This window comes from Vidua macroura, chromosome 20, assembly GCF_024509145.1.
Source record: "Vidua macroura isolate BioBank_ID:100142 chromosome 20, ASM2450914v1, whole genome shotgun sequence".
In the NCBI taxonomy this organism is placed as follows: Eukaryota; Metazoa; Chordata; class Aves; order Passeriformes; family Viduidae; genus Vidua; species Vidua macroura.
Window position 1 is genome coordinate 8,885,648 of NC_071590.1, and position 26,143 is coordinate 8,911,790.

The following is a 26,143-nucleotide window of genomic DNA, read 5'->3' on the forward strand; positions in this document are numbered from 1 at the left end:
TTGGAGAAGGGTTAAATCCATAGAAATGCCGAGGTGCAGCAGGACTGGTTTGGAAATGACTGAGTGCCATCTGCACACTGGCTGTCAGTTGTTGCTGGGACCTGTTTTTGCCTCCACTGAACCTTTACTGGTTGTGGTTTGTCTGGCCATCACATGACTTCTCTGAAAATTCCCCCTCCCCTCCATTTCCAGTAAACTGTTTGAACAGGAGTGACTCAGACTGAAACCAGCTTCCCTGTAACCACAGGGCTTGTTAAAGAATTTGTCAACGTGGACTCGAGAGGGTTCGTATTAAACTGAGCTGCAACCGCCTGCCTTGGCTTGGGGCAGGAGCTCCAGCGAGCCCCTTCCTGCTCCCCGAGGGCTGCAAGGGGTTAAACCCACGCTCCTCTGACGGTGACAGGCACACGCATCCTTCCAGCTTTTCTCAAAACCCTGCCTTGCTTTTCCACATCTTCACGTGGGGCTGCTCAGTGCTGGAGCAGAGCAAAATCCGTGCCACACCCGGGAGAAGCCAGCGCTGTGTTCTGACACGACACTGACTTCACTCCCGGGGAATGATTAGGCACGACTAATGAGTGAAATCTCACTTAATTAGCAGCGTTTTAGATGGCTAAATTCAAAACGGATCTCTCCCGTGATTAAATTAACAGCTCCTATCTGATAAGTTCCTGCTTGAAAAGGCTGCTGGTTTGTTTAATCAACAGCGTTTAAGGGTACTTGGTACAAGAAAAAAGAAGTTAAAGCAGACCACAAGCAGGTTTTTATAAAGCATTTATCATAAAAATGGAAGTGGAAGGGTCATGTACAATAATTGGGAAACCTTGACTTCTTTTTTATTCCTTTTTTTTTTCCTTTTGCTTTCTCATAAATCACTTGTGGAAACAGAACATCAAATTCCACTCATCCTTTCTCTTGCTCAGTCTTCCATTTCCTCATCGGCTTCCTGTCTTTATTAATTGTTATTTATTAACTGCAGAAGGAGGTTGGTGCTGTGGGTGGTCACCAGGAGGCTGCTCCTCACACCCTGCATTCCTCAAGTTTGATGCCAGTATCTGTTAATAGCTCTAGGGGACGTTTCTTCCCTCTTTTATGGTGGCCTGTAATTAAAGAGAAATTCAGAACTGATCAAACCTTGAAGCTGCACTTCAGAAACTCCCCACAAGTGCTGGGGAGTGAGGTGGCAAAGTGACAGTGTGTTTTCACAGACAATACAACAAGCAGTGGGTACACTGAGTAACAGCTCCGTTTTGAGCTGTTCTGCAAAATTGCCTAGTTTAAAATAAGTTCTGGAATGAGTCAATGGCAGCTTTAAATAATGGAACTTGAGCACTTCCTGAGAAAAGAGATAGCAAAGAGTTAAAAGAGGCAGAGGGAAGACAATGAGAGCTGTGAGTAAGGAATGTGTAAAGCACCTCCTGGTTGGATTTCTTTGGGCACTGGAGGGAGAACGTGCCCACATTGTTCTATTCATTTGCACACCTGCTCACAGATAAGGAAAAAACAGCACAGGGCATTGCACTGATTACTAATGGTGACTGGAGATGACTTTTTTGAGTTCTATTTTGAAGGGCTCTTTGTGTCTGTTCCCTAAAAAATGATTGTAATGTTCAGTGTGGAAGTACGTAAATCAGAAATCACCCAGGCAGTGAGGAAACCTGGGTTACTTTGCAACATTTTCACTCAGTATTAGGTCAGGAGGATTTTCTCAGTAATAAATTTCTCAGTTTACTACAGAAATTAGAAATAATGTCACCAAGAGTGCTGGAAATGCTGGCAGCTGCATTTGCACAGGAGTTGTGGAAAAGCAGGTGGTTGAATTCTGTCACTGGATTTTCATGCCATGTTCCATGTGTGTTGGGAATGCTCAACACAGGTTTCTAAGGGGAAAATTTGTCCCTAAATACTTGTTATTTCACTCCTCAGTATTCTGAGAAAGACCAATAAATGATCAAAAGCTGGGTCAGAAAAACTGCTTTAAATATTTTTGTAAGGACAACTTTCCAATAACTGATAGAAATTCATTCTAGTATCATAATCAAGAAAATGACTGCTTTATTTCTCTCCTGTTCCAGACACTGTTTAAATATCTGTGTTGTACAAGAGTCTGGTATGCAGACCACTTCTCTGAGCTGTCTGGGAACCTCTGTCCCTTCCAGGGAGAACAGGGGAGAGGTTGCACATCTGGGCTGAGAGGGAAGGCTTGTGTGTGCTAAAGGCTTTGTCAGCTGTGTCAGAAGTTCCTCACTTCCATTCTATTTTAATCCTTAACTTATGTCTGAGTCCTGTGTGGAGAAACAGTATTTTTTTCAGTGCTGATGGCTTCGAGTTCTCAGGTTTATCAGAAATTGAAAATGTCCATTTTCGTGACTGGTTATCAAAAATTCCTTCCTTGCAATGTCTGGATCTTAAACCACCTCAAAATAGGGCTTGATTCTTTAGAATGGATTTTTTAAAATAAACAGTATTCTGGACTTGGCAGAGCTGTGGCCACAATAACTGATTGCAGTGATAGCTTTGAGATAAACGAGCAGCTGCAGCGGGGTTTTTTGGGAGTGCTGGGATGTTCCTTTACTCCACTCATCTCCTGCCTGTGGCTGTAGTATCTTGTCATGGGATCAGAGAAAAATTCACCTCCAGAGGGACCTGAGGCAGTTTCTAGTCCAACCTTTTTTTTTTTTTTTCCTTTCTTTTTCTAGTCCAGCTCAGGTTCCTCAGGGCATTGTCTGGGCTGGTCCTGGAGCCCTCCAGGGCTGGAGGCTGCACAAGCTCCCTGGGAAATCTCCTCCAGTGCTGCTGACATTGCCACTGACAGCTCCCATCCCTGAAAATGGACTGCAGGATCTGCTCTGCCAGGTCTCCTGCCAGATGTCAATAGAAAGTGGTTGTTCAGCAAGGAAAGAAATCAGTTTATTTCGTGTTTCTGTGCAGGGCTGGAAAGCTGCAGAGTGTCAAAGTGGACACGTTGCTGCTCTGAGGAGCAGAGGTGGCAGGGGATGTGGTTAAAGGGGCTACAGCTCTGCAGGACAGATCTGATAAGGCTGAAAGGACATGCTCCTTCCTCTTCCTTTAGGCTGTTTCCTTTAATTGTGTCTCATTCTTTACGAAATTTCTTTATTCTTACAGCCTGTGAAGCGAAAGGACTTTTTATGTAGAAGTCTGAGAGTTTCAGTTCTAGCTGTGAAAAAAGCTGGCTTTAAATTTGAGTTATAGAGCTCACTGAGCCCTATAATCTGTGTTCCTTTTGGTATTTCCCATCTGAACCTGAGTGTGGATTGTAACAGGCTGAAATCTTGAAATGAAAGCTGCTGAGATGGAGTTTGTTGTAAAAAGCCATTTTTGCTGGTTCTTCCCTTGAGAAGGGGGAGGGGAAATGGAAATAAAAAGTTCCTACCATGATCCAGATGGTTAATGAAATGAAGAAAATACCTGGAAGTTCCTGGTGGAACTAATGGACTGATCCAGAGCTGGTTGACTTCATTCCTGCTCCTGTTAATGGGGAGATCTTATTTACCATAAAATGGACCCATCATTGGGAAGTTTCACCCTTTTACTCCAAGACAGGCTAAAATTAAATAACCAGGAAAGCCAAGCCTGCTGTTGGAATGGACACTTCACTCTGTTGTCTCTGCTCCCACAGGGCTTGCAAAAAATTCAGCTCCTCACACAACTCTGTGACTTCTTTTGTCTGTCTTTTCTAACATCTAACAGCACTTTTAAAATCTGAGTAGAGGACAATGGATTTAATTGTATTTTCTATAGAAAAAGGTAAGGTTTTCTGTCCCAAGAACTAATTGTAGTTACTCATGTCTGAGTTTACAAAGTCCCAAAGATGAGCATCCTCCTGATTATCTCTGGATTGCAGCATCACCCCTTAACCTTAACATGCAGCCAGCCTCAAGAATTTGAAGACAGATGTGGAAATAACTATCAATAACCTCACAATCTGTGATCCATTCTCATCCTCAGAATGGAAGAGTCCACCTGTAGGTAGAATTTCTTATTAACTTGGGATTAGTCTGTAATATCTACTGTATGTTCATCCTTGCCTACAGATATTCTGAATATTGAACTCTTAGCAGTTTCAAGCGCTCAGATCTCCAGCACAGTCTGTTTAATGAGGTTTTGTGGGTGCTGCTCTCTTCTTTCCACAGTTCTTTGGAGAAGCCAAGGCTGTTTTATTGCTGCTTGGTTGCCTTCATCTTGTACTTTTTAAAACTGTTTTCATGTTCAACATCTATGTCCTTTTCTCTTGCAACTTTTCCATGATTACTCAACTCCTTTTCCAGAATTTACTGTCTCAGAAAACCCAGACTTCTCATGAAGTGAAACTTACTTAGAATGTGGAATATCTGCCCTGTGCCTGTTGGGTGTAAATCTCTTTCTTTCATCAGACTTAGTGCTTGCTTAGTTTGCCACCATCCCATCACTGCTTTCAGTAATCCTTGAAAGCTTTTTCCACCTTCCTCTTTTGGGAGTCTGATTTCCCAGACAGGACCTTTCTCTCCCACATTTTTGGGTGATAAGGAAGTTTAAACCATACCCCTCACACCCCCTGCTCTCCAGGCATCAAATTAAAATATCCCCTTTTAGTTTACCCCTTTGCTTTTAACTGGAAGTATTTTGGAGAAAGCTGGAACAAAGATCCACGAGCTGCTATCACAATACTCCTGTTTGTAATTTACTCATACTTTTGATATTTTGGGGGGGTTGAGCAGTGGTTTTGGCCAGTGAGTGCTGAACATTTGCAGGGATGTGATGTGACCTCCCAGCCTTGGGTACCTCTCTGACTCCTTTGCAGCTGCTCCCCTGCAGTCAGTGCTTTATTCCAAGGAGTTAATAATTCCTCCCAGTCTGAAATCCTGGAATCCATTGCCTGACCACAAATGGTCATTCTCCCATAAGTTGTGTTTGATTCCATTGTGTTGTAACAGAAAGCCAGAAGAAACAGAATACTGTGCAGCTCATTTTTAACATAACTGGGATTTTTACATAAAGAGGGGCACTGTCTTTGTAGGCAGCTCTTTAAATGTTAAGGGCTCTATAATTTTGGTGATCTAAGTGGTAGCTTCATACCCAGTCTTCAATCTTTGGGGGGAAAAAAATGTTCTCCACTTCAGATGATTATCTGGATAATTAAACTTTTTTATTATAGCAGTAATAGAAATAATACTCAAATCTTGAGGGATTGTCCACACAAAAGAGACACATTTGGCCTGGGGAATCTGCAGGAGGATGAATTTCCCTCTCTCCAGCTGCTCCAGAGTTCTGGAGAACCACTGAGGTGTAACCCATTCAGATCTCTCTCTATGCCCTTTCATTTTTTTTTTCCACTCATGCTCCTGTTTTCCTGTCACAAATCCTGACCCTTCCAGACATTCTAGAAAATTTTTGAACTTCTCCAGGCCAGCCTTGGAAAAAAGGCCAGGTGAGGAATATCCATGGCATGAATGCATCCCTGACTTGCCCTGCTCCCAGCCCTGTGTGACCTCGGGAGCAGGGGATGTGCACCATGAGCTTGGGATGGAATTGTGTGACATTCACAGAGACTCAGCTTGCTCAGGATTTCTCCTGTGAGAGAAGCACAGAAAAGACAATCAACACAATTCTCATCTCATTCACTACTCCTGTGTTTGTGCCCATGTAGAATGTGTTCTAAAAATTGTTTACCCAAAGTAATTACTTAATTAAATTCTAATAATAATGATTTAAAGTCATTTACCAATCAAATCCATGTGTATATCAGGGCTCTCAAGAGAGAGTCACAAGTTTTCTAGTTAAATAGTTAATAATAGTTCTTATTAATATAATATAGTATAATGAAATTATATAATAATTATATTAATATAATAAGATTTATAATATAGTATAATAAAATAATCGAGTAACCTTCTAAAATCATTAAAATCCTACACATCATTCTTCCCAAATCAAAAATCCCAACACCAATAGAATTGACTCCATCTTTGTGTTAAATCTGCCAGTTTTACCAATGTATTTGTCAAGTGCTTGAGGTATTTACAGCAGAAAAGAAAAGGGAGAGAAGTTTTCCCAGGCCTCAAATCCCTGGGTTCTGGATGTTTTTTTTTCAGAGATTGAGCTGGGATGTGATGGGAGCCACTGGTTTCTCAGTGCTGCTAAAATGTGAGTGCAAGTGTTTGAAAATGAACTGTCACATTGCACAGCCTGTGCAGGCTTCAGAGAGCAGAGCTGGGGAAGTGTTACAGGTTTTTTCTGTGGGATTCAGTCCCACTCTGATTATTCAGAGCTCCTTGGATACCTCCAACTACTCCTGTGGATCAATCAACTCTGCAATTACAGACTAAGGAAAAAGAGTCTCCACAATTTCAGTGGGAACAATTCATTGTGATTGTTTTGTTACAGAGGGAAAAGAAATTTATTAAAATTATTTTTTCCCTGAGTTTGTTAGTTAAATCTGGTGAGGTGCTTGTTCTTCCCTCACACTGAGGAGCTCACCAACTTCACAGTGAGAGGAGAGAGAAGAGAGAGATTAAATTGTAAATGGAAAGCAAATAAAACAGAGGGACAGGGCAAAACTTTGTAACATAGACAAGGTTGTCCATTCTCTCTTTCAGGAAGGATTTTCCAGGGTCCATATTTACACAGGGAGGAACACTGAGGCAGAACATCTAAATTCTCCTTACCATCCCTTTAGGTTTGGAAATTTGGGAGTGGTTTTTGTCCCATGGAGCCAGTGGGGTCAATCAAATGATGAAAAATTCCCTTTTGCTGAGGCTGAGCAGATCCAGGACAATTCCCCCACCCCGAGCTGCCAGCTGGGCCTGGGGAATCATCCCTGACCTTTCCATGCTCTGTTCCAGCCCAGATCTTGGGATGTGATGATTAACCCAATGAGGTCATGTTTAATCATTTCACCTTCCTCTGCCTGCACTGTGGCACTCACAGGAAATCTATTCCCAAACCCCAAAAAATAAATCATCTTTGAAAGGGACACAGTGAGCTAAAGCATCCTGAAATGTTATAAAGAATGATTCACAATTAGCCGAGAGGCCAGTCCCGTCTAGAAACTTTAATTTGGGGGGAAAATGGTTTGCCTGTAAGTAGCTGAACTTTTATCTCTTTTCATATAATTCACATATATATTTATATTTATCTCTATAAAATAATATTCTTTTTTAAAGCAGTAATTGATGAAAGTTCTTTTATTTCAAATGCTTAAAAAAAAAAACAGAGGAAAGATTGTTCCCCGTGCAGGCTTTAGAAAAGAAAAAAAAAACAATATTCTGTTGTGAAATTGTAAAACTGGGGATTGTATTGTCAGAGAAATGAAACTTTTAAGGCTTTTTTATTGTTGCAGATGTCACAAAGGTTTGTCAAACAAAATTTAAGGAAGGAACCAAAGAGAAATAGTTCTGAACATGTTTTCACAGAGTTAATGTTGAGGCTGGAATTCATAGTTTTGTTGCAACCCTGGTAGGTTTATCACCCTGCAAATTATTCATAGCTTTGATTCCATTAGATCATAGAAAATAGGTACCCAAAAAATCTTTAATTTGTCTTTTGGCTTATTTAGAAAATTTGGAAAAAAAGAAAGACCAATGACAAGTTCTTGAGTGAAATTTTTGGAATGTAAAATTTTGCTTTCCATTAAGTACTTTGTGATAGACAATGTAAAACCAGAACTTAACAAAGAAACAAGCTGAGTAATAACTTAAAAAAATAAAGTTATGAATTAACAAGGTGAGAAAATTTGCTCCAACATTGGTTTTGGTTTGTTTTTTTTTTTTTTTGAGACAAACTTGTTAAACTTTTTTTAAAGACTTTCATTATTAGCTTTTTAATGTTTTATATGTTTTTAGCTGGAGAGGAAATATTAGTTAATATAGTCAATTTATATCTAATTATAATAATATATTTTATTAAAGCAGCTGTGCTGCAAGTATTAGTTTATAGGTCATTTGCTGGAGAGTTTATTTCCAGTTCCAGCTTGTGAAAATGAATACAAGAGTGCATTAGCAACACAGTAAAAGATAATGGGGGAATAAATTAAAATCAGAATAGAAACAACTTCCATGCATATAAATCATGGAGCCACTTGAATAATTGTCTTGGAGTGTTTTATTTTCAAGATACTTTGCCATCAGATTTATGGAACTGCGAGGAAAAAATATTTATTGGCTTATAAAAGTGAAAATATTGCTCCAACCTTGTCAGCTTTGGGAAATGGGGGAGAAAATAGGAGCTGAAAATGGCCACAGTGAGCTCTGCTCCAGAAATCCCTGAGGAAGGAACATTTCAGGACACCTTTCCCAAGGACAAAATCTGCTTTAGCACTTTTTGGTGTTTAAACTAATTTGTAAAGGATCCTAAAGATTGCTTTTCACTCCTGTGTTTGCCTGGGGAATTGGAGAGGTGTTGTTGTCCTTGGGGAAAATCCTAGAAATAAATAAAATAAAAGGGTGTTGTTATAAAATAGAAAAAAAAGGGTGTTGTTTTATTGCCTGCATCCCAAATCCTGAGGGTCCCACTGGAGCTGGGATCCCCTTTTTGGGTTCTGTTTCCTTGGAAATAACCACGAGGGAATTTGGGGTTGCAGCAGGAACTGCCCTGGATGTCGCAAGATTTTTGGGCTTGGTCGTCAGGAAATTGTTGTGTTTTGTTGTTTAGAACAATTTGTGTCATTTTTTTCTCTTTTAATGAAAAAAAAAAAAAAATTAAAAAATTAGTTTTACTTTCCAGATTGTTTCCTATCAGAATAAGCTCAAGGGATTGGTGTCAGCCTCACTGGGAGCAGGTTTAATCCCTCGTGTTCTGTGGGGATCCTAGGAGTTCAGTGGGAAAATATCAGGGAAAATTTTCATTAAAAGAGTGAATTTTAATCTCTTCCATTTTGTAATCATGAGCCCAAGGTGTAACTCCTGGTCAAAGTGTGGAAATTCACCTTTATAGGATATTCTAGAGGATTTTTATATTCCCCTGTGGTTAAAAATGTCCCACTGAAAGATTTAGGAAATCTCATTTCTTTGGCATTTTTCTTGCAGTTTTAATTTGAGTTATTTTTCCAGGCATTAAATACAATAAATAGAATTATTCTGACTTGAGTAATAATTGTTTTTTTGTTTGTGGTTTTTTTTTTTTTTTTTTTTTTTTTTAATTTTCAAGTAGGGAATTTAACTGTTTGAAAGGACAGTAATGGAGAAAAGTTACTACTTGAAAAAGGGGTGTAAAAAGAAGCAAATGGTCTCATCACAGATCTAGTATTTTTTTTAATCTGCCACAGAATATTTTGTCAATTCTACAGCTCAAATTTTAAATAATATTCAAGAACATTGTAAAATAATTGTCGTTTTCCTTCTTTGGTGTGTAGAATTTAAGGTTTCAATGGAACTGTAACAAAATTAAAATTGCATAAATGTAATTTTTCTGGATTACCCTGCAGTTGCCTTAATCAATAATTAATGATATTCTAAATTCTACAGTAGTAAAGGCTGGAATTTAGAATATCATTAATTATTGATTAAAGTCATTTCCTTGAGTAATTTATTGCATTGCTCCTGGAAAATCAGAATTTTATTGCTTATTTGTAGGTTTTTAAAAAGGAATGGGTAATTATTTTTTGATGTTTGCTATTCCCAAGGATTCCCAGCTTTCTGGAGCTGTTGTGGCCAAGCCTGAGCAGGGAGCACTGACCTTGCTTTTATTTTTCTGGACAGTTTAGCTTCAAAAGAATTTTATCTCCTGTAAATTCCCTTCTCACATGCAAAGAAACTGCTTGTGAGGATCTTTATTTTTGTTTTTTTAAGGGGTTTCCTGGTTATTTGGCAAATTTTGAGCCTCAGGAGTAAGGAGTGATCACAAAATAAAAGGAGGCAGCTTTGTACAGAACAGCTCCAGTCACAGGGGCTGCACCTTCCCTGCTTTTAAAGTAATTTAGGCTCAGCTTTCAGGATTTTAATGAATTTTACAAGTCTGTTGTAGGCAGTGCCTGGAATTGGCTATTTTGATTGAGATCCTGGATTTGGGAGAACAGATCTGAGGATGTAATGGGATTGTTGTGCTCTTTCTGTTCTCAGGAAGTTCCTTTTTGCCACTGGAAATGGCATTGGAGGAAATCATTCCCTCTGCTTGTTTAAGGAATCAGGTATAAGCAGCACTGGCATTCCAAAGATATGGGGAAATAAATAGTGGAAAACCTGTTTCCATAGCAGTGGGAGCTTAGTGCCACTCACAGGGTTTGGAAAAAACAAAAAAAAAACCCAAAACTCAGTGCATGTGGTGCTTGGATTTCCACCACGATTGTCTCTCTAAACTCAGGCTTTTTTTTTAAACCTTCCTGGTTTAAAATTTCTCCCAGTTCCCATTAGGAAATCCTGGAAATCACACACCTCCTGAGCTCTGTTCAGGTGGGTTTTCCTCATCAATAATTTTGTTTTCCTCTTTGCAGGACTTTGCTTCCCGGGCTAAACTGGCTGTGCAGAACCTGGTGCAGAAGGTTGGCTTCTTTGGGATCCTGGCCTGTGCCTCGGTGAGTTTTCCCCAGGAACTGGGGGATTTATGGGCACAAACTGCAGCTTGGATGTTTTGCCATGGAATTCATTTTTGTTTGCACTTTCTGTGATCTCTGTGGTGCTCAAGGAAACAAAATCTGCTGGAATTGTGTTAGGATTTCTTTAGGTGTTTGATGGATTGTATTTGACATTCTTGACATCCTCAAATCCAGAGGTGTGCATGGATTGGAGAGTGGAAAAGTCCCTGCAGAAATCCTGATTAGGGTGTCCATCCACTCATTCCAGTCCTCCCAAATCTGCTCTTTGGGTCATTAGGAACCAGGGAGGGCAGAAAAAGGAAGCAAATTTCAGTTGTGGCTGTGGAGCTACAAACTGCTCATGGCTTTTTTAATCAAGAGGTGAAAGGAGCATCTCCTTTTTTAGTAGGATAACGCTCTTCTTTCAGAATAAAACAATAATATTGGAGGTTTAAAGCTCTCTCTGGAGCTGGTAAGAATGGTGTGCCTTGTCCTTCATCCCACACACAAACTGTGGGACATGATTGCAGTGAAGGGGAAAAGTGTGGGGACCCCCCCCAGTCCCATTTTTCTGGAATAACCACAACATTACCCAGCTCTGAGGCTGTCACTCCACACGTGTCCAGCATCTCCTGGTTTCCTAAACTGTAAAGATGACACAGCCAACTGCTTGCTCACATGTGGGTAACCTGTGTGAGGATTAATCTGATTAGAGTTGCTGCCATAAAGCTCCTGCTCACTAATCCTGTGAAATGTCTTCATGTTTAGAGTGGAGTTCAGCCTTCAAGCTGCTCCTTAAATCCTCCCAGGCAGGAGCTCTCAGGAGCTGCTCCCTGCTCTGACACCTGCCCTGTCCTTGTCACCAGCACAGCTTGGAGCTGGCAGGGCTGAGGGACTGGGCAAGGTGGAGGAAAGGAGAGCAGGAGGAAGGGGTTTGTAAACACCAGAGGTGGCTGTAAACACCCCAGAGTTCCTGCTCAGTCATATTTAAACATTTGTTTAACTTCTTCCCCACCTTGCTGCCCAGGCCCTGCTCAGCCCTGAGCTGCAGCTGGGCTGGGGGAGGGATGAGGATGCACCAGGGCACACCTGGGGTTTGTCACTGTGCTCACACAACAACTGCAGGAGAAAGGGAGAGGTTGGAGAAGGTTCCAGAGGCCTTGGAAAAGCAGGAATGCAGAGCTGTCCCTCTGTGGTGAGCAAGGGGAAGGAAAGCATCTCCCCACATGTGCTCTTTGCATTTGGCTGTGCCCCCAGCAGCCCAGGGGCTTCTCTGTGCTCTACCAGGTGTCTCCTCTGCTTGCCTGCCTTGTAATTGTGATCTTCCTTCTGGATTTTAGGCAGGGTTTTATTTCATGTGTATTTTATGAGTGGAGAATTTGCTGGTGAAGTGGTAATGACTGTCCCAGCTGTGGGTCCTTGTCTCTCAAGTGGTGGCTTCTAAATGCTGCATAAAAACACCAAAGCAAGCAAATGGAAATTAAAATTCTGCAAGCTTATCCAGTGAAGTCAACTGACTGTCATGTTGTTTAGTGACAACAAGGAAGTCAGGATTGTCTGGAGTTTATTTCTATATAAAGGCAGCTCTGGGGAAGGAACAAAGCAAGAACCAGCCCTGAAGTTCCTTGCTGTGACTTATGAGAATTTGCTCTCTTGTCTTCGTGGGCTTTTTTTTTGTTTGCAACTTTCAGTAACAAGCACAGAGCAAACCTTGCTGGCTGCTCAGACACCCTCCTGGGATGTGCTGAGTAACTTCTACCCATGGTGTGCTGTACCCACAGCACCCCTGCCCCAAACTGGCTGCAGGGATTAAAACTGTTTTGGTTCTGTGAACCAACAAAAATCCCCCAGAGCAACCAGCCAAGAAGAGCCTGGAGCAGCTTTGGCTCAAGGAGCAGAGGGCTCTGGGCTCAATCATTGACCAGCTCCCGTGGCCAGAGCAGCTGGCCCAGGTGGGGAGGGAGGTGGAGCCTGCTCAGGGACCCGTGATGAGAGCCCAGCTCGGATTTCTTCCTCTGCAGGTGCTGCTGTGGCCGCTCATAAATCTGAATTGCTGCTCTCCAGCAGCCCAGTCCAACCCTTTCTCACAGGTTGCAGGCTTGGTGGCAGAGTGTCCTTTATTCCTTCCCTACCTGCACTCTTTATTTCTTGATTTAAGTCACAAAACACCAGCAGTACCACACTGCTCCTGGGAGTGACCCTGCTCAGGCACTGCCCTGTGCTCCAGGCTGAGAGGGAAAGGTTGGAATTCAGATACTTTCTTGATTTCATTTCAAAAATATTTTACAGATAGTATCACAATACCAAAAGTCAGGCCAGCAGTTTAATAATAATAAAAAATTCTTTTAATTTTAAATGAAATGCATATGCTTAATAAAATCTAATCAGTGTTTTTAAACTGGATACATATGACTATAAATGCCAGTTTTTAATGTAGTTTCTCAGCTGGAAATCACTGGGGATCAGTTGAAACTCTGGCTTCCAAGAGTGATGTGCTTGTCAGAGAGAAAATTTGATAAATCACTCAAAATGGCTTTGCTGTGGTTTCTGTACACTTCACATGGAAAACTTTTCATTAGCTTTTTTCAGGATCCAGGGGTAAGGAGGGACCATGAGAATGGAACTGTCTGGGACATTGTCTAGCTGAATCCCAGAGACTGAAGTTATGTGGTGCGACATCAACATTTTTGTAATTATTAAGACACAAGAGTTTTGGATCGAGTTGGAAAAGGGGAAACTGTTCATTTTTCAAAATTTCAGACTCTGTCGTGTTCCTGTCCATCCAAAGTGTGCTGCAACTCATGAACCTCTTTCCCTTGCACTCCACAGATCCCAAACCCCCTGTTTGACCTGGCTGGGATAACTTGTGGCCACTTTCTGGTTCCCTTCTGGACCTTCTTCGGTGCAACCTTGATTGGAAAAGCTGTGATTAAAATGCACATCCAGGCAAGTGCTGTCCCTGCCTCGGGGCTGGAGGGGGTGAAACCTTTGATTCCTTCCCTGCCTGTTCCACTGTGCTACTTGGGAATGAATCCTGCAGTCTCCTTGCCCGACTTGAAGTAATGGAAATTAATTTGGTGCAAGGGATTTACAATAAAGGAGCTGCTGGGCTGCTCCAAACTGAGGCAAGTGAGTAATTTATAGCTGCTGACCCGCTCAGGAAATTGGTGGTTAGCCAAAGTATTTACCTACAGCCCTTACCAGACTGCCAGGGCTCCAGCAGTGAACTCCTTTTTGGTAACAAACGCTCATTTGCACTTTGAAATGCCCTTTTTAGCTCGCTGAGAAAACCCCACTGAGCCCTGCCGGGCTGGGCCAGCCCAGTTTGGGTGGATTTGCTGCAGTTTTGGGGCTGGTTTTGGTGTCCCAGGTCGCTTGGGAAGGGGCTGCCTTCGGTGGGCCCTGTTTGTCCTGCTCGCTCAGGGCCGTGCCAGATGTGCTGGGTTTGACAATCCAAATCCAGCTGTTTGCACAAAGTGTGGAGTTCTGCTTGGAAATGCGTCACCCTGGTCCAAGGAGAGATGAAGTTTTGATTCCCTGCAGGATTTGCTGGTGTGGTCAGGGCTGTAGCATGAGCTGTGTTTGGGATGTTTTCAGCTGAGTTTGGGTTTTTGCAGCGCCTGTGCCTCTGTTGTTTGGAAATCTCTGCTGTGACTCCCATCAAAATAGCAGAAGCTTTTAGTAGAAAATATTTCGTGTTACAGCCTCATCAAGCTGCTTTAAAATCTTTATTTTGCCCTAAACACAAGCTCTTTTCTTCTCATCATTTTTTAAATGGTTATTTTAATTTGCCCAGTGCTGAAACAGAAAACAATAAATAGATTTGGAAATTCTTCCATTTCTTGGGATAAAACAGCTTTTTCTCCACACTTATTTTTGTATTATCTGAATTTTCTTCTGCTTTTAAATCCGTGTGTTGCTAAAACGTGTTCTGGCAGCACAGAAAAGTGAAATAATATTAGATCAATATTCCTTTTATTATTTTAATTGCCTTGTTCAGCTACCACAGTGTTTGCTGTGTAATTTATAGTGCTCCACACTCAGATCCCATGTAAGTGAAAAAACATTTCCCAGTGCCTTGTACAGTTGATAAATCATTTGATTTTGTAATAGGCTCAGCTTTTAGAATTCTCTTTTTCAAGCACACCCTTGTGCAATAGCCTTGATTTTTTGGAGTGATCTGGCTGGACTTGGAATTTAGGAAATGTGAGAGTCATGGAAAAGGCTTTTAATGCAATGTTCAGACAGGAAGTGAGTGACTGGTGCAGTGGCCATCCCAGGGCTCCTTTTATATTACCTTACTAAAATGATGTCAATTCCATTTCATTTTTTCATTCTGATTTGCAGAAGTGTTAATGATTTTGTGGTTAGTAGGAAACCAAGAGTTATTCTGTTTTGTAAAATTATATTAGATAAATGGTGGACTTTTTTCTTGTAAGGTTGAAATTGTATTTGAAGTTTGTCCTTTAATATGTTTAATAGTTTTTAATATTATTAAATATTATATTTGGAATTACAGCCTCATGGGTACAGGTTTGATTTTTATTTAGGGGTAAAACTTGCTAGATTTTCATATTTAATATTGCTCTGCTAAGTTGTTTTTATGAAGAGTTTTAGGATACATTTTGGATTGGGGTTAGGACTGTGATTATTAGGGACTGATTATTCTGTTTTATCACAGTCTCACAGGTGCCCAAAGGCTCTTTCTTTGTTCTTCGCTGAGGATTTTTTTGCTGTTTCTGTCTGAATCAGGGGCCTAAACCACATTATTTTCCCCTCTGTGATCCTGTTTGTGTGAGGGGCTGTGAATTTCCCTGGCTGTTTTTCCATTCTAACATTGTTGACAGAGTAAAGTGACCTTGAGCTTCTGGGAATGGGAGTTTGGGGAGGATGAGAATGGGCAGCAAAAAGCACTGCAAGAAATGCAAACTGTGAGCAAACAGGGGCAGAAAGTGAACAGCTTTTTTTTTTTTTTTTTCTCTCTCCTGCCTCTTTTCTGAGGAGAAAGTTGAAAAATAAAGAGGAGAGGAGAGAAAGGTAGGCAGGAGCTGCTGGGGAAGGAGCACAAAGTGCTCCAGGCTTTGAAAAATAAAGAGGAGAGGAGGGAAAGCTGGGCAGGAGCTGCTGGGGAAGGAGCACAAAGTGCTCCAGGCTTTGTGTGACTGCTCTTGTCCCTCCACAGAAACTCTTCGTTATCATCACCTTCAGCAAACACATCGTGGAGCAGATGGTGGCCCTCATCGGGTGAGTAATTCCCAGCTCAGTAATTAATACCTGCACCCATCAAGTGGAAAAATACAGCAGGAGGCAGCTCAGCTGTGCTGGGGTGGTGCTTTCTTCCAGGCTTTGCCCCACGCAGGGTTTAGGTCTCACTTGCAGCTCCTTCCCCCAGTCCTTGGAGGATTTTGCTGGTCCTGAGGCTCAGGGTTGTGGCATCACCCCAAATAAAGGTTCAGCTCCTCCACTCCCAGATCCCTGCATTTATGGGATGTTTGCCCTGGATTTTCTGCAGTGGTGTAGTGGGATCCTATGGTAAAAAATGAGGACATTTATAGAAAATTATAGAAAAAAAATCATAGAATTCTGTGGTTTCATATTAAAAAGCTGAGATTTTATGCAGTATTCCAGGTTGACAATAAACATGTTCCTTAACTGGAAGTGCCTTATACATTTACAACATCATAAAATACCAGAATGAGAAATTTGGTGTGTGGAGCTTGATGCCCTTTTTGTTAAATTTAGTATAAATTGAGTGTCCTGATTTTGAGAAGGTTTGGTTTGGGTTTTTTTTTTTTTTAACTAAAGTGAATCCAGCATAATATAAATCCATAAAATAAATTTTGAGGTGTTCCTGCTTTTCAAAGGTTTCATCTCTGGGGTAAATGGATATTTTGCTGCCCAAAGTTTAATAATTATTTTTACATAAAAACCACACTCCTCAAGAGAAGTTTCAGGGGAGGAATGTCTGGAAATAATTCCTTTTAAAACAAAACTTCAAAGAAAAGGAGTGTCAAAAGAACCTTGCAGGACATTTCACTGATGAAACAAATCCTGGCTTCATTATTCCTGATCTTCTGCTCGAGCATCTGCTCTGTACCAAAACTCAAAATTAATTTGTTGCTGTGAACATTATTTTAAAAAAGGGAGGGAGAGAGAGAAATGTGGTTTCTTTTAAGCATCCTGAGTTTTTCTCAGCATCAATCACTGCGGACAGTTTGATCTGCCCCTAGCTCAGGTACATTTCCAAGGATTTACTCTCCTGTGGATGCTTTGAGCCAAACCCAGTAGATTTTTCCTACTTCATCTGTCTTGGAGATAATTTTGCATTGAATTACTTCGAGTGCATTCACAGGAGCTCTGCTGGATTCGGGTTTTATTGGAGGGTTGATGTCAGAGTTAAAAAATGTTCCTGGGAGACAGTGAGATTTTGGAATGTCCTGGTACCCTTGACTTTTCTCAAGCTGTCTCCAGCATTACCTCATCAATTTCTGTTAGAGGGGAGCCTCAAACATGTTAAACAATACCTTGCTCTAAAAGCCCTATTATTGAATTAAAACAGAGCTCTGTTTAATGGTCAGTAACTTCATTTTAATCAAATTCTATCCACCACAATGACTTTTAGACTTTCTTTGTCAGGGCTGTTGCTCTTAAACAATAGGAAATATCTGAGCACAATACCTGAAAATAATGAACATACTGATATCCAGGATAAATGGAACCTAGACAGATGATTAAGTTGTGAGATAAAGTCTGAGAATATCTAATTTTATAAGCCAGGGAGAATTTCTTGACAATTTTGTAATTTTTAGTCAAAAAGCAAAACTGATTAATGTGCAGACTTGTTCTTTATTGTCACTGGGTGCTGCTAGGTCCCTCACTGAGCCTGCCATAACCAGGCATTTAATATCATTTAATTTAATTTTACAGTTTTGTCTAGGTCTCCATTACAAACAAATCATAGAATACTTTTTCTATTCGTTAAATCAAAAATGAAATGGAAAAGAAAACATGGCAGGAAATTAAGAAGCTGTTGACAGAAAATTTTAAATTTTTGTAGAAGTTTTTGGGAACAAACCTTGTTGGGAATGAGGGAGGTAAGTGGGTTTGCGAAGTGGGGCTGGTGTGAGGTGGAAATCCAAGGTGAGGAGGATTTCCAGAGGTGCTGGAACTCACTGGGGCTGGGAATTCCCAGCAGCTCCTGCTCTGAGCTGGTTTTTTGGTGCCTCAGAGCTGGGAGAGGATCCTGCCCTCCCCAGCTGTGGGACCTCCCTGGGCTGTGATGAGGGAAGATGCTCTGGAGTTGTTCTGTGCTCTGTCTCTTCAGCAAGAGTTTATTGCTGATTTTATTCAACTATTTAATTGCCTTGTGTGTTCTGGGTTTTTTTGGCTCCTCCATCTTTCCATTGCTGTTTCTTACCTCCAGCTGCAGGGCTGTTTGTGAAGTCACACCGTGCAAAGTGCTCCAGAGCAGGGTGATGTTTGTTTTAAATGTGGATTAAAAATGCCCAGAAAACTACTGAAGAAGTAGTTCTCAAACCACACAGCATCCACTAAACTGTGGCCATCCATTCTGGTGGGAAATGGTCAGAAAGAAAAAAGAAAAATCTACTTTTTTTTTTTAGGGAGAAATCCCACCCTGCCCACACAGATTCCCTCTGGCTGTGGTTAATGATGAACTCCTGGGCTGGAGTGTCTGGGGCTGTTCCTGCAAGAGGTGCTCAGGTGCAGGGCTGGATCCTACAGCAAAAGCAGTGAATTCCTAGCTGCAAATCAGAATCCCAGAATGGTTTGGGTTGGGAGGGATCCTAAAGCTCATCCAGTCCCATCCCTCACCTTCTGCTGTCCCAGGCTGCTCCAAGCCCCATCCAGCCTGGCCTGGGACACTTCAGGGATGGGGCAGCCACGGCCTCTCTGATGCCTTGTTGGTTCTCAAAGACTCTAAAATGATTTGGAGTTAAAACAGAGCCCAGTGAGGTTTTGCCTCTTTGATTTTTAAGTCCCTTCTTGTGGGTGTTATCTCTGAGAATCCAACAAACTCTGTGAAATCCACCCAAAAATATCAGTGCTCCTGAAGTGTCCTTAACCCAGTGGCTTTGTGGAACAGCTTTCCACCCTTCCCAGCTCTGCAGGGCACTGTGAGTGATTGCTCAGAGAAAGAACAGCAGTTTTTTGGTCACAGGTACTGGAAGCATTGCCTGGACAAACCAGTTTGCTGCTATTTCTTGTGCCATAATTCTTTGCTTACAACTTAATCTCAGTTGATGCTGGTAAAGGGAGCGTGGTGTTCCTTTCACCAAAAAAGCACAAATGAGATCATGGTGACTGAGGTAACTGGAAAGTTTGCTTAAAGATTGTTGGGGGTTTTTTAGTCAAAAATAATTTACAATACAGGTTGAGGTTATTTCTTTAGAACACAAGGCAAGAAGGGATAAAGGGACAACCAGAAATCTTGTCAAGGGGTGGGAAGAACTGGGCAGTGGCTGCATAACCTCCTGGGAGGAATTTTGGAAGGTTGAACCAATACCTTTGACATTGTTGGTTCAAAACTCAACAACCTCCCTGCCACAGGTACATCAGAAACCTGGGGGATGTGTCCTGAGCACAGCAGAGCAGCTCCACACAAAAATGGCTTTAGTGTCCTGAAAGGGACACAGATGTGGCTGAAATTTGAGGAGCTTTCGTGTTGAAAGCCTGCCAGTGGATCACAACAGAATTAAAAGAGTTTATTTGCAAAAGGCTTGAAGGATTTAACTGAATAAGCAAGGTTTTTTTCCCCTAAATTGAGTTTAAAAAAAAGAATCTTTAAAAAGCAAGCAGAAGTTTCGTTCCAAAGAGCAGCAGTGAGCAGAGCTGAGGACGGGCAGGTCAGAGATGTTGCAATTCCTAATTTTGAAAGCACTGATGGAACATAACAGAATGTCCCAAGGAAGAAAGCCCTGGAGCCTCCTGGGCTGTCCTGGCCACTGGGGCATGGCTCAGGTGAACCACGTCAAACCTGGGCCCCTTTCAGCTTTGGAACCTCCACCAGGATCTTTCCTTCCCTCATCTCATAAAGCAAATGAAGCTGCCAAGGAGCCTTTTAACCCCAAAACCTTCCTGTTAAACCTGACCATAAACCAGATTTATTTTCTGCAACTTCAGAGCTCTGGGCACAAGGAACAGCTCAGCCCCAGAGCTGAGCTGAGGCCAGGGGTGGAGCTGGGGGCTCTGCTTGCTCCTCAGGTTTGGCTGGAAAGGGAGCTGGGTCCAGCTTTGGGGAGCCCCAGACCCCAGGATTCAGGTTTTGGGCAGCCCCAGGTTTCCCTAAGCCTAATCCAGGTTTTGGGCAACCCCAGGTCCCAGGATTCAGGTTTTGGGCAGCCCTAGGTTTTCCTAATCTAGGTTTTGGGCAGCCCCAGCTCCAGGATTCAGGTTTTGGGCAGCCCCAGGTCCCAGGATTCAGGTTTTGGGCAGCCCCAAGTTTCCCTAAGCCTAATCCAGGTTTTGGGAATCCTCAAGCCCCAGGTTTCCCTAAACCTAACCCAGATTTTGGGCAGCCCCAGGTTTCCCTAAACCTAACCCAGATTTTGGGCAGCCCCAGCTGCCAGGATTCAGGTTTTGGGCAGCCCCAGGTTTCCCTAAGCCTGACCCAGGTTTTAGGCAGCCCCAGCTGCCAGGGCTGAGTCAGGCTCAGGCTGAGCCCCTGTGAGTCACTGCAGGGTCCTGCTGGTGGTGGAGCCTCGGGGAAGTGGATGGTTTAAATACTGTGAGAATCTTTATCAGCACAGGAAATGACAGCTCATTAAAATACTAACCGTTGAGCCAGTTTAGATCACTGTCTGGAAAAAAATTAACCATTGAAGGCTCAGAGGGCTCCCACGAAGAAAGGTGCCCTGTTGAGACAAGGGACACGTTATGCAAATGAATCAGCTTTGCTAATTGGCCAGTGGCATTAAAATATTTCCACTGGAATCTGTTTTTCAGTGGTTTTAAAATATCTGACTTGCAAAGACCACCGTGCTGGAGTGAAATTTTTGAGGGAGGGGTGGCTAAAATACCCTAAATATTAAAATCCCCAAATTCGGTGCCTGTTCCTAAATGTTTTATTGCTTTGGAGCTGCAGGATGGATTTTTCTTGTGTTCCCACAGGGGAATGGAGAAATGGGAATCTCATACAATTGGTGGGATTGTTCAATGATGTTGTCCATAAATGTTGGGAAGGTGAAAGCCTTTGCCTTCCCCCTCTGGCCTGGCTGTCAATAATCCAGTTGAAATAAATTATTTGAAAAAGAGCTGAAGGTCCGGGCAGGGAGGAGCCCATCCCAGCACGTTCCCTTTCTTTGTGGGATCCTTCAGTGCCTCTTCCCTCCCTTTTCTGCAGCAGGAGATAATCCCTGGCCTTGGGCACTGCCAACCCTCAGGGATTTGCTGCTTCTGTGTCAAAGCCCTTCCCTGTGTTCTTCACTTGGAATTGTGCTGCCATTTCCCAAAGGATGTTTTTCTCTGGCTGTTTCAGCCCAAAAAGCTGAATCTGGGCAAAACCTGCTGATGGTTTGCCCCAGTGTGTGGAGTCAGAGGGATTTTCCAAGCTGAGGGCTGTGAATATTGGAGGGATTATCCATAAAGTGGAGCCTGACTCAATATTGCATCACCTGCCCCAGGTGTGTCCAGCCTTGTCTGCACCTTCTGCTCCCCCACGGGGCTCTGGTTTCCCTCCAGGTTAGAATTTCTGACATTAAATTAAATTAAATTAAACTAAACTAAATTAAATATTAACTCCCGTGTTTGTGACTCCTCCCCCAGTGCTCCCAGTTTCCTGAGCATCCCACTGGGATGGATCCCAGTTGCTCACAGGGCTCAGACCCAGGGCTGCCTGCACTGAGGTTCTCATTTCCATTTTTAATTCCATCAGGATCACTTTGAGAACAGCTCAGGGTTATTGATCAGCTGCTTCAGCATCACTTGGTGTTCGAGGCCTCTAATAAATGGGAAACTTCCATAAACTTTCAAATTTTCATTCATGAAAAATCCCATGGTTTTGTTCCCAAAATTTGAGTCTACAGTGGCAGCTTCTTTTTTTTTTTTTTTTTTTTTTTTTTTTTTTTTTTTTTTTTTTTTTTTTTTTTTTTTGGGGAAACACTTGGGAATTCTAACATTCCTCCCTGGAAAAGTGAACAAATATCCACATATTCTTTGATAAAATGGGAATTTTATATCCTAATTTATGGTGTGATAGATTATTTGTGAGATATTGGTGCAATAACACTGAGGGGCAGCATTTGATAGAGACCTGTACTTGAGGATTTAGCAGACTTGGAATTCATTCCCAGAGTTATTAATTCCCAACTTCTCAAGGCACAGGTTGAGAGATTTCAGGCACTCAAGAGTAACCCATGCTCCTAAAGACCTTGTAAGGTGAAAATTGTGCCTTTCAGAAGTGCAAATACCATTTTAAAATAGTTTTAAATACGTATTTTTAATATTAGTGAAAATGCAGACTGGAATATAAAAAAAAAATTCCTACTTTTTAAGCTGGCCCAGGGAAAATACAATTTTTTTCTCCTCTGGGGTCGGTGCTTCATCCTGGTGCCTTGCAGAAAAATCCTTCTGTAGTTCCAAAGGTTCTGTTAAAAAGATTTGAAGTTACCCAAAAATCATTTAATGACCAGTGAAAGGCATTTGAGGTACAACTGTTGACAGTTATTCTTGGAAAAGCAAATTAATTAAATTTAAACTCAGATTTGCTGTAACTGCACTGGAAGTTTTTAGAGTCAAAACTCCAAGAACTCTGCAGGTTCTTGGTGTAATTTTTAAAATAATCCTCGAGCAACTTTGCTGAATCTCTGTCGTGTGGTGCTTCAAACAGATGGAGAGTTTTGTTTTATTTATTGGAAAAAGAGCTTTAGAATTTGTCTTTTGGATAGAACTTGTAGCTCTGAGTGTTAAAAGTGCATCTGTTTAATTAGCAATACCAGGTAATTGTTCTGAAAACAGGCACCAAGAGTGTTTTTTCAGTGAATCCTAATTTTTTATGGGTGTTTTCTGTTGAAGTGTAAGAACAGAAATCACGGTTTTGACTGAAATTGTATGGTTTTAGTGAATTTAGGATTACCAAAGGCTACTGCAATTTTGGGGATTTTCAGTTTCAATTCCTTGTGAAACATTAAAATTTAGCAAAGAATCAGGATGAATCCAAACGAAAATTTAATATTTAACGTTAAGAGTTTCTAAAACAACTTCTGGATGAAAACAACTTCGGAATCAGAATTTCTCCTTCCATATTCCAGCTTTGAAAGCCAATGGGTTTGATTCCCGAAGGAGCACCAGGGAATTGGGTTTGGATTATTCCGGGGTTATCTTCCAGCATCTTCCTGCTGCAGTGCTGGGAAATTTGCGGGTTTTTTGGAGGTGCTGAGTGCAGGAATTGTGATGCAAATGTGGGCCCTGCCTGGTCCCACCCGGATCCCACAAAATTCATCCCCAATTCCCCCCTCCCCTCCTGGATCAGCACCGAGGGATCTCTGGGTTGGATTTCTGGGGTTTGCAGGGACACAGAACTCACTTAAATTATTTTCAAGATTTTTAGATTTAAGATTATGCCTTTGGATATCAGGTGGCACGTAACTGGGTGATGAAATTATTTAATTTTTTTCTAAAAAAAGCACCAGTAACCAATACTGTGCTGCCAAGATGGGATTTCAAGAATTTCATGTGATTTTCTAGGTTTTCCTCTGCTTATGTTTTACCCTTTATTTAAATCTGTGCACAGTTTTTTTCAGAATTAAAATCTTTACAAATGTACCAAAAATAGGAGCTGAGGTTCTTGCCTTTAGGATCTTGCAGTTCTTCAAAATTGCTTTGATAAAATTACTTTTGTGCACTTAACTAATAGTCGTGCCCAGAAAAGGAAAGAAAAAGTGAATTATTTAGTGAGAAATTCTTTGAAATATTGTTTTGAGGCACCAGGAGCTCCTCAAGGCTCTGCTCTTGGGTTTCATGGCTTTGTTTTGTGCTTAATTCAGTTTGGGGACTGACGGAGTTCAGTTTTCGGTGAGGAACGGAGTCATTCGAACACCACCCTGTTAATCATTGATCCCTCACCATTTAAATATTCCTCATTTCATAATCATGCAGAAGTTCAAAAGTAAACCATTACCTTGCAGTCGCTCCTCAGGCCTCCCAAGAATTGGGTGAGAAAGAAAAGAAACCTCAAAATGTCGCCGATGTTCCGGGCGTGACTCGTCCCGCAGTCCCTGGGAGAGCTTTTCCCAGGAACGGGCAGTGCTGAGACACCTCTGGAGCATTGGAATCCTTTGGAACATGGACAGTTCTTGTATAAAATGGATAAGGGACGTGCTTTGGGCACCACAGGGTTTTTTTTTTTCCCAGAATTTTTACCAGTCAGGGCACAGCATTTCCTCACCCGGCGGTGAATCACGAGGGAAACGACCTTTTGCTGGGAAATGGGTTCAAAAAACCTCCTTTGCCCCTGGCCATGAAGGAAATAAATAGATTTACTGGAGGAGAATGAGACACTTTGTTTCGTGCTTTTCATAAATCCCTAAAATTAGAAAGCTGTTCTTTTTTAATTGGGCTTCGGCCTGGAAAAGAGAATATGGTGTCAGATCAGGAGGCTGAGGGGAAGGGTTTGAGCCACGGGGAGGGAGAGAATTGTACAACTCCTTGGATGTACACCTGGTGTACCTTGGCTCTGAGGAGTTTTACTAAACCCTCCCTGGAGCAGCAGCAGCAGTAGTGGATATAACAAAACCAAATAATCAAAATTTAGGTGAGTTTTTTTTAATGTAGAAGACCACGTGTATGATAATGTATAATGTAGATTTCTTTAAAATTAAACAGAAATCAGATTTTCCCTTCTCTTTGCATTTGAGGTGGTCAGTAATGAGAACTGCCCCGTGCTGGGGGTTAGGATGGGGTGGATGCAACTTTGGGAACGTTCTGCCCACACAGCCCAGGCCGTGTGGTTGCCACTGATCATTTTGAATTTATATTTGAATTTGGGGGAGTTTAAGGACCTGCAGTGGAATGTTCTCCCCACACAGCTCAGGCCGTGTGGTTGCTGCTGATTTTGAATTGATATTCAAATATAAACATTGGATAATAAATATTATTGGGGAGTTTCATAATGTAGAAGGACCTGCAGTGGAATGTTCTCCCCACACAGCTCAGGCCGTGCGGTTGCTGCTGGCCATTTCAAATTTATGTTTGAATTTGGAGAGTTTAATAATGTAGAACAACACAGTGATTTTCTTGAAATTAAACACAAATCAGGATCTCCCTTCTCTTTGCACTTGAGGTGATCAGTAATGAGAACTGCCCCGTGCTGGGGTGAGGATGGGGTGGATCCAACTTCGGGAATGTTCTCCCCACACAGCCCAGGCCGTGCGGTTCCTGCTGATCATTTCGAATTTATATTTGAACTTGGGGAGATTTTGAAGGGTTGTGACCACCCTTACAGGGGTCTGGGTCTCCTGCTAAGCCGGATTTAAGGAAAAGCTGCCGGGAAGGCTGGAGGCTGCCGAGAGCCGAGCGCTGGCGATGCCGGTCCCGGCTTTGGGAGCGCGGCTTTGTGCGGCCCGGGAGCCGGGCCCGGGCCGGGGCAGCGCTCCGGGCTCCGGCCTCGGGGCCGCTCCTTTGTTCCTTTGTTAATCCCGGCTCGGGGGAGGCGCTCCAGGATCGCTCCCGCATTCTTTTGGGGCCGGGATGACGCACGGCTTGTCCTAAAAAGGACTTGGCCGGGCAGAGGGGCCGGCTCCGTGCGGGAGAGGGGCGAGGCTTGGGCGAGCAGTTTCTTTTTTAACCGAGGGATGACACAAGCGAGCCCCAGTCATTTCCTCATTAATCGGTTCAAACCAGTTCTTACAGGAACTGCCGCTGATAAATGTGGGACTTCTCCGAAGTCATTCATTGGGTTCTCGGCGCTGCTGCCTCCCAGGAAATGCTCCGGCTCTCGGCTTCCTCCGCTCTTCCCAGCGCTGCCGCGCTCAGAAATATTCTTCTTTTTAAGCACTTTTTGAGGATCTGGGGAAATGCATCCCTCCCGAAGTATCAGATCAAAAGATGAAATGCGATTTATTGGGTTTCTGTTTTCTCGAGTAGCTTCGAGTTCTCTGCTGAGCTGTGGCTCAGCCTGAACTTTGTTCTGATTAGGTAAAGTGGTAAGTTTAAAAACAAAAAAAAAGTTTTTTCTTTTTTTTTTTTCTCTCCTCTATTTTGTCTTGTTCTCTGGGATGAACTTTCCATCAGTGCTATTCCGAGTATAGGTCCTTCTCTTCAGAAGCCATTTCAAGAATATTTGGAAGCTCAGAGGATAAAACTTCACCACAAATCTGACAGTGCTGTGCCACAGGTAAGATCCTCTCTGCCTCCCTCCCTCCCCGGCTCGCTTTTCCCTTCCCCGCCTGCCTTAGACCTGGAGTTTTTACAAACATAACTCCCCATTCTATTTTTGAAAGATCTGCACTGACCCAGGGAATAGATAAAAATCTCATTTTAAAAGCAACCTGGGAATTAAAAATGTTAATTGTGTGCTACTGGATTTAAATTCTTTACAGAAAAAATCAAAACCAGTGGCTTGCCTCTGCATTAGCTGCCTCTTCGGACAGTTTAATTTAAGGAGAAAAAAGTTGCATTTCC

General features: G+C 42.2%; 1 protein-coding gene and 1 long non-coding RNA gene across 5 annotated transcripts in view; one reads left to right on the forward strand and one right to left on the reverse strand.

Annotated features, from left to right (window-relative positions):
- VMP1 (vacuole membrane protein 1) overlaps nucleotides 1–26,143 on the forward strand; it is a 59,949-nt gene that overhangs the window by 32,037 nt on the left and 1,769 nt on the right. For all 3 annotated transcript variants that reach the window (XM_053995826.1, XM_053995827.1, XM_053995828.1), the window contains 4 exons: nucleotides 10,427–10,507; nucleotides 13,337–13,453; nucleotides 15,690–15,751; nucleotides 25,754–25,856. In XM_053995826.1, coding sequence (XP_053851801.1) covers nucleotides 10,427–10,507; nucleotides 13,337–13,453; nucleotides 15,690–15,751; nucleotides 25,754–25,856 — 363 coding nt within the window. The remainder of the gene's footprint in view (nucleotides 1–10,426; nucleotides 10,508–13,336; nucleotides 13,454–15,689; nucleotides 15,752–25,753; nucleotides 25,857–26,143) is intronic.
- Nucleotides 12,830–24,421, reverse strand: LOC128817373 (uncharacterized). 2 transcript variants are annotated; one of them, XR_008440175.1, is made up of 4 exons: nucleotides 23,643–24,421; nucleotides 22,011–22,110; nucleotides 20,302–20,379; nucleotides 12,830–16,034 (listed from the first exon to the last, which is right to left on the reverse strand). It is a non-coding gene; the product is annotated as an uncharacterized LOC128817373 (long non-coding RNA). The 2 variants fall into 2 exon arrangements; XR_008440176.1 differs by lacking the exon at nucleotides 20,302–20,379.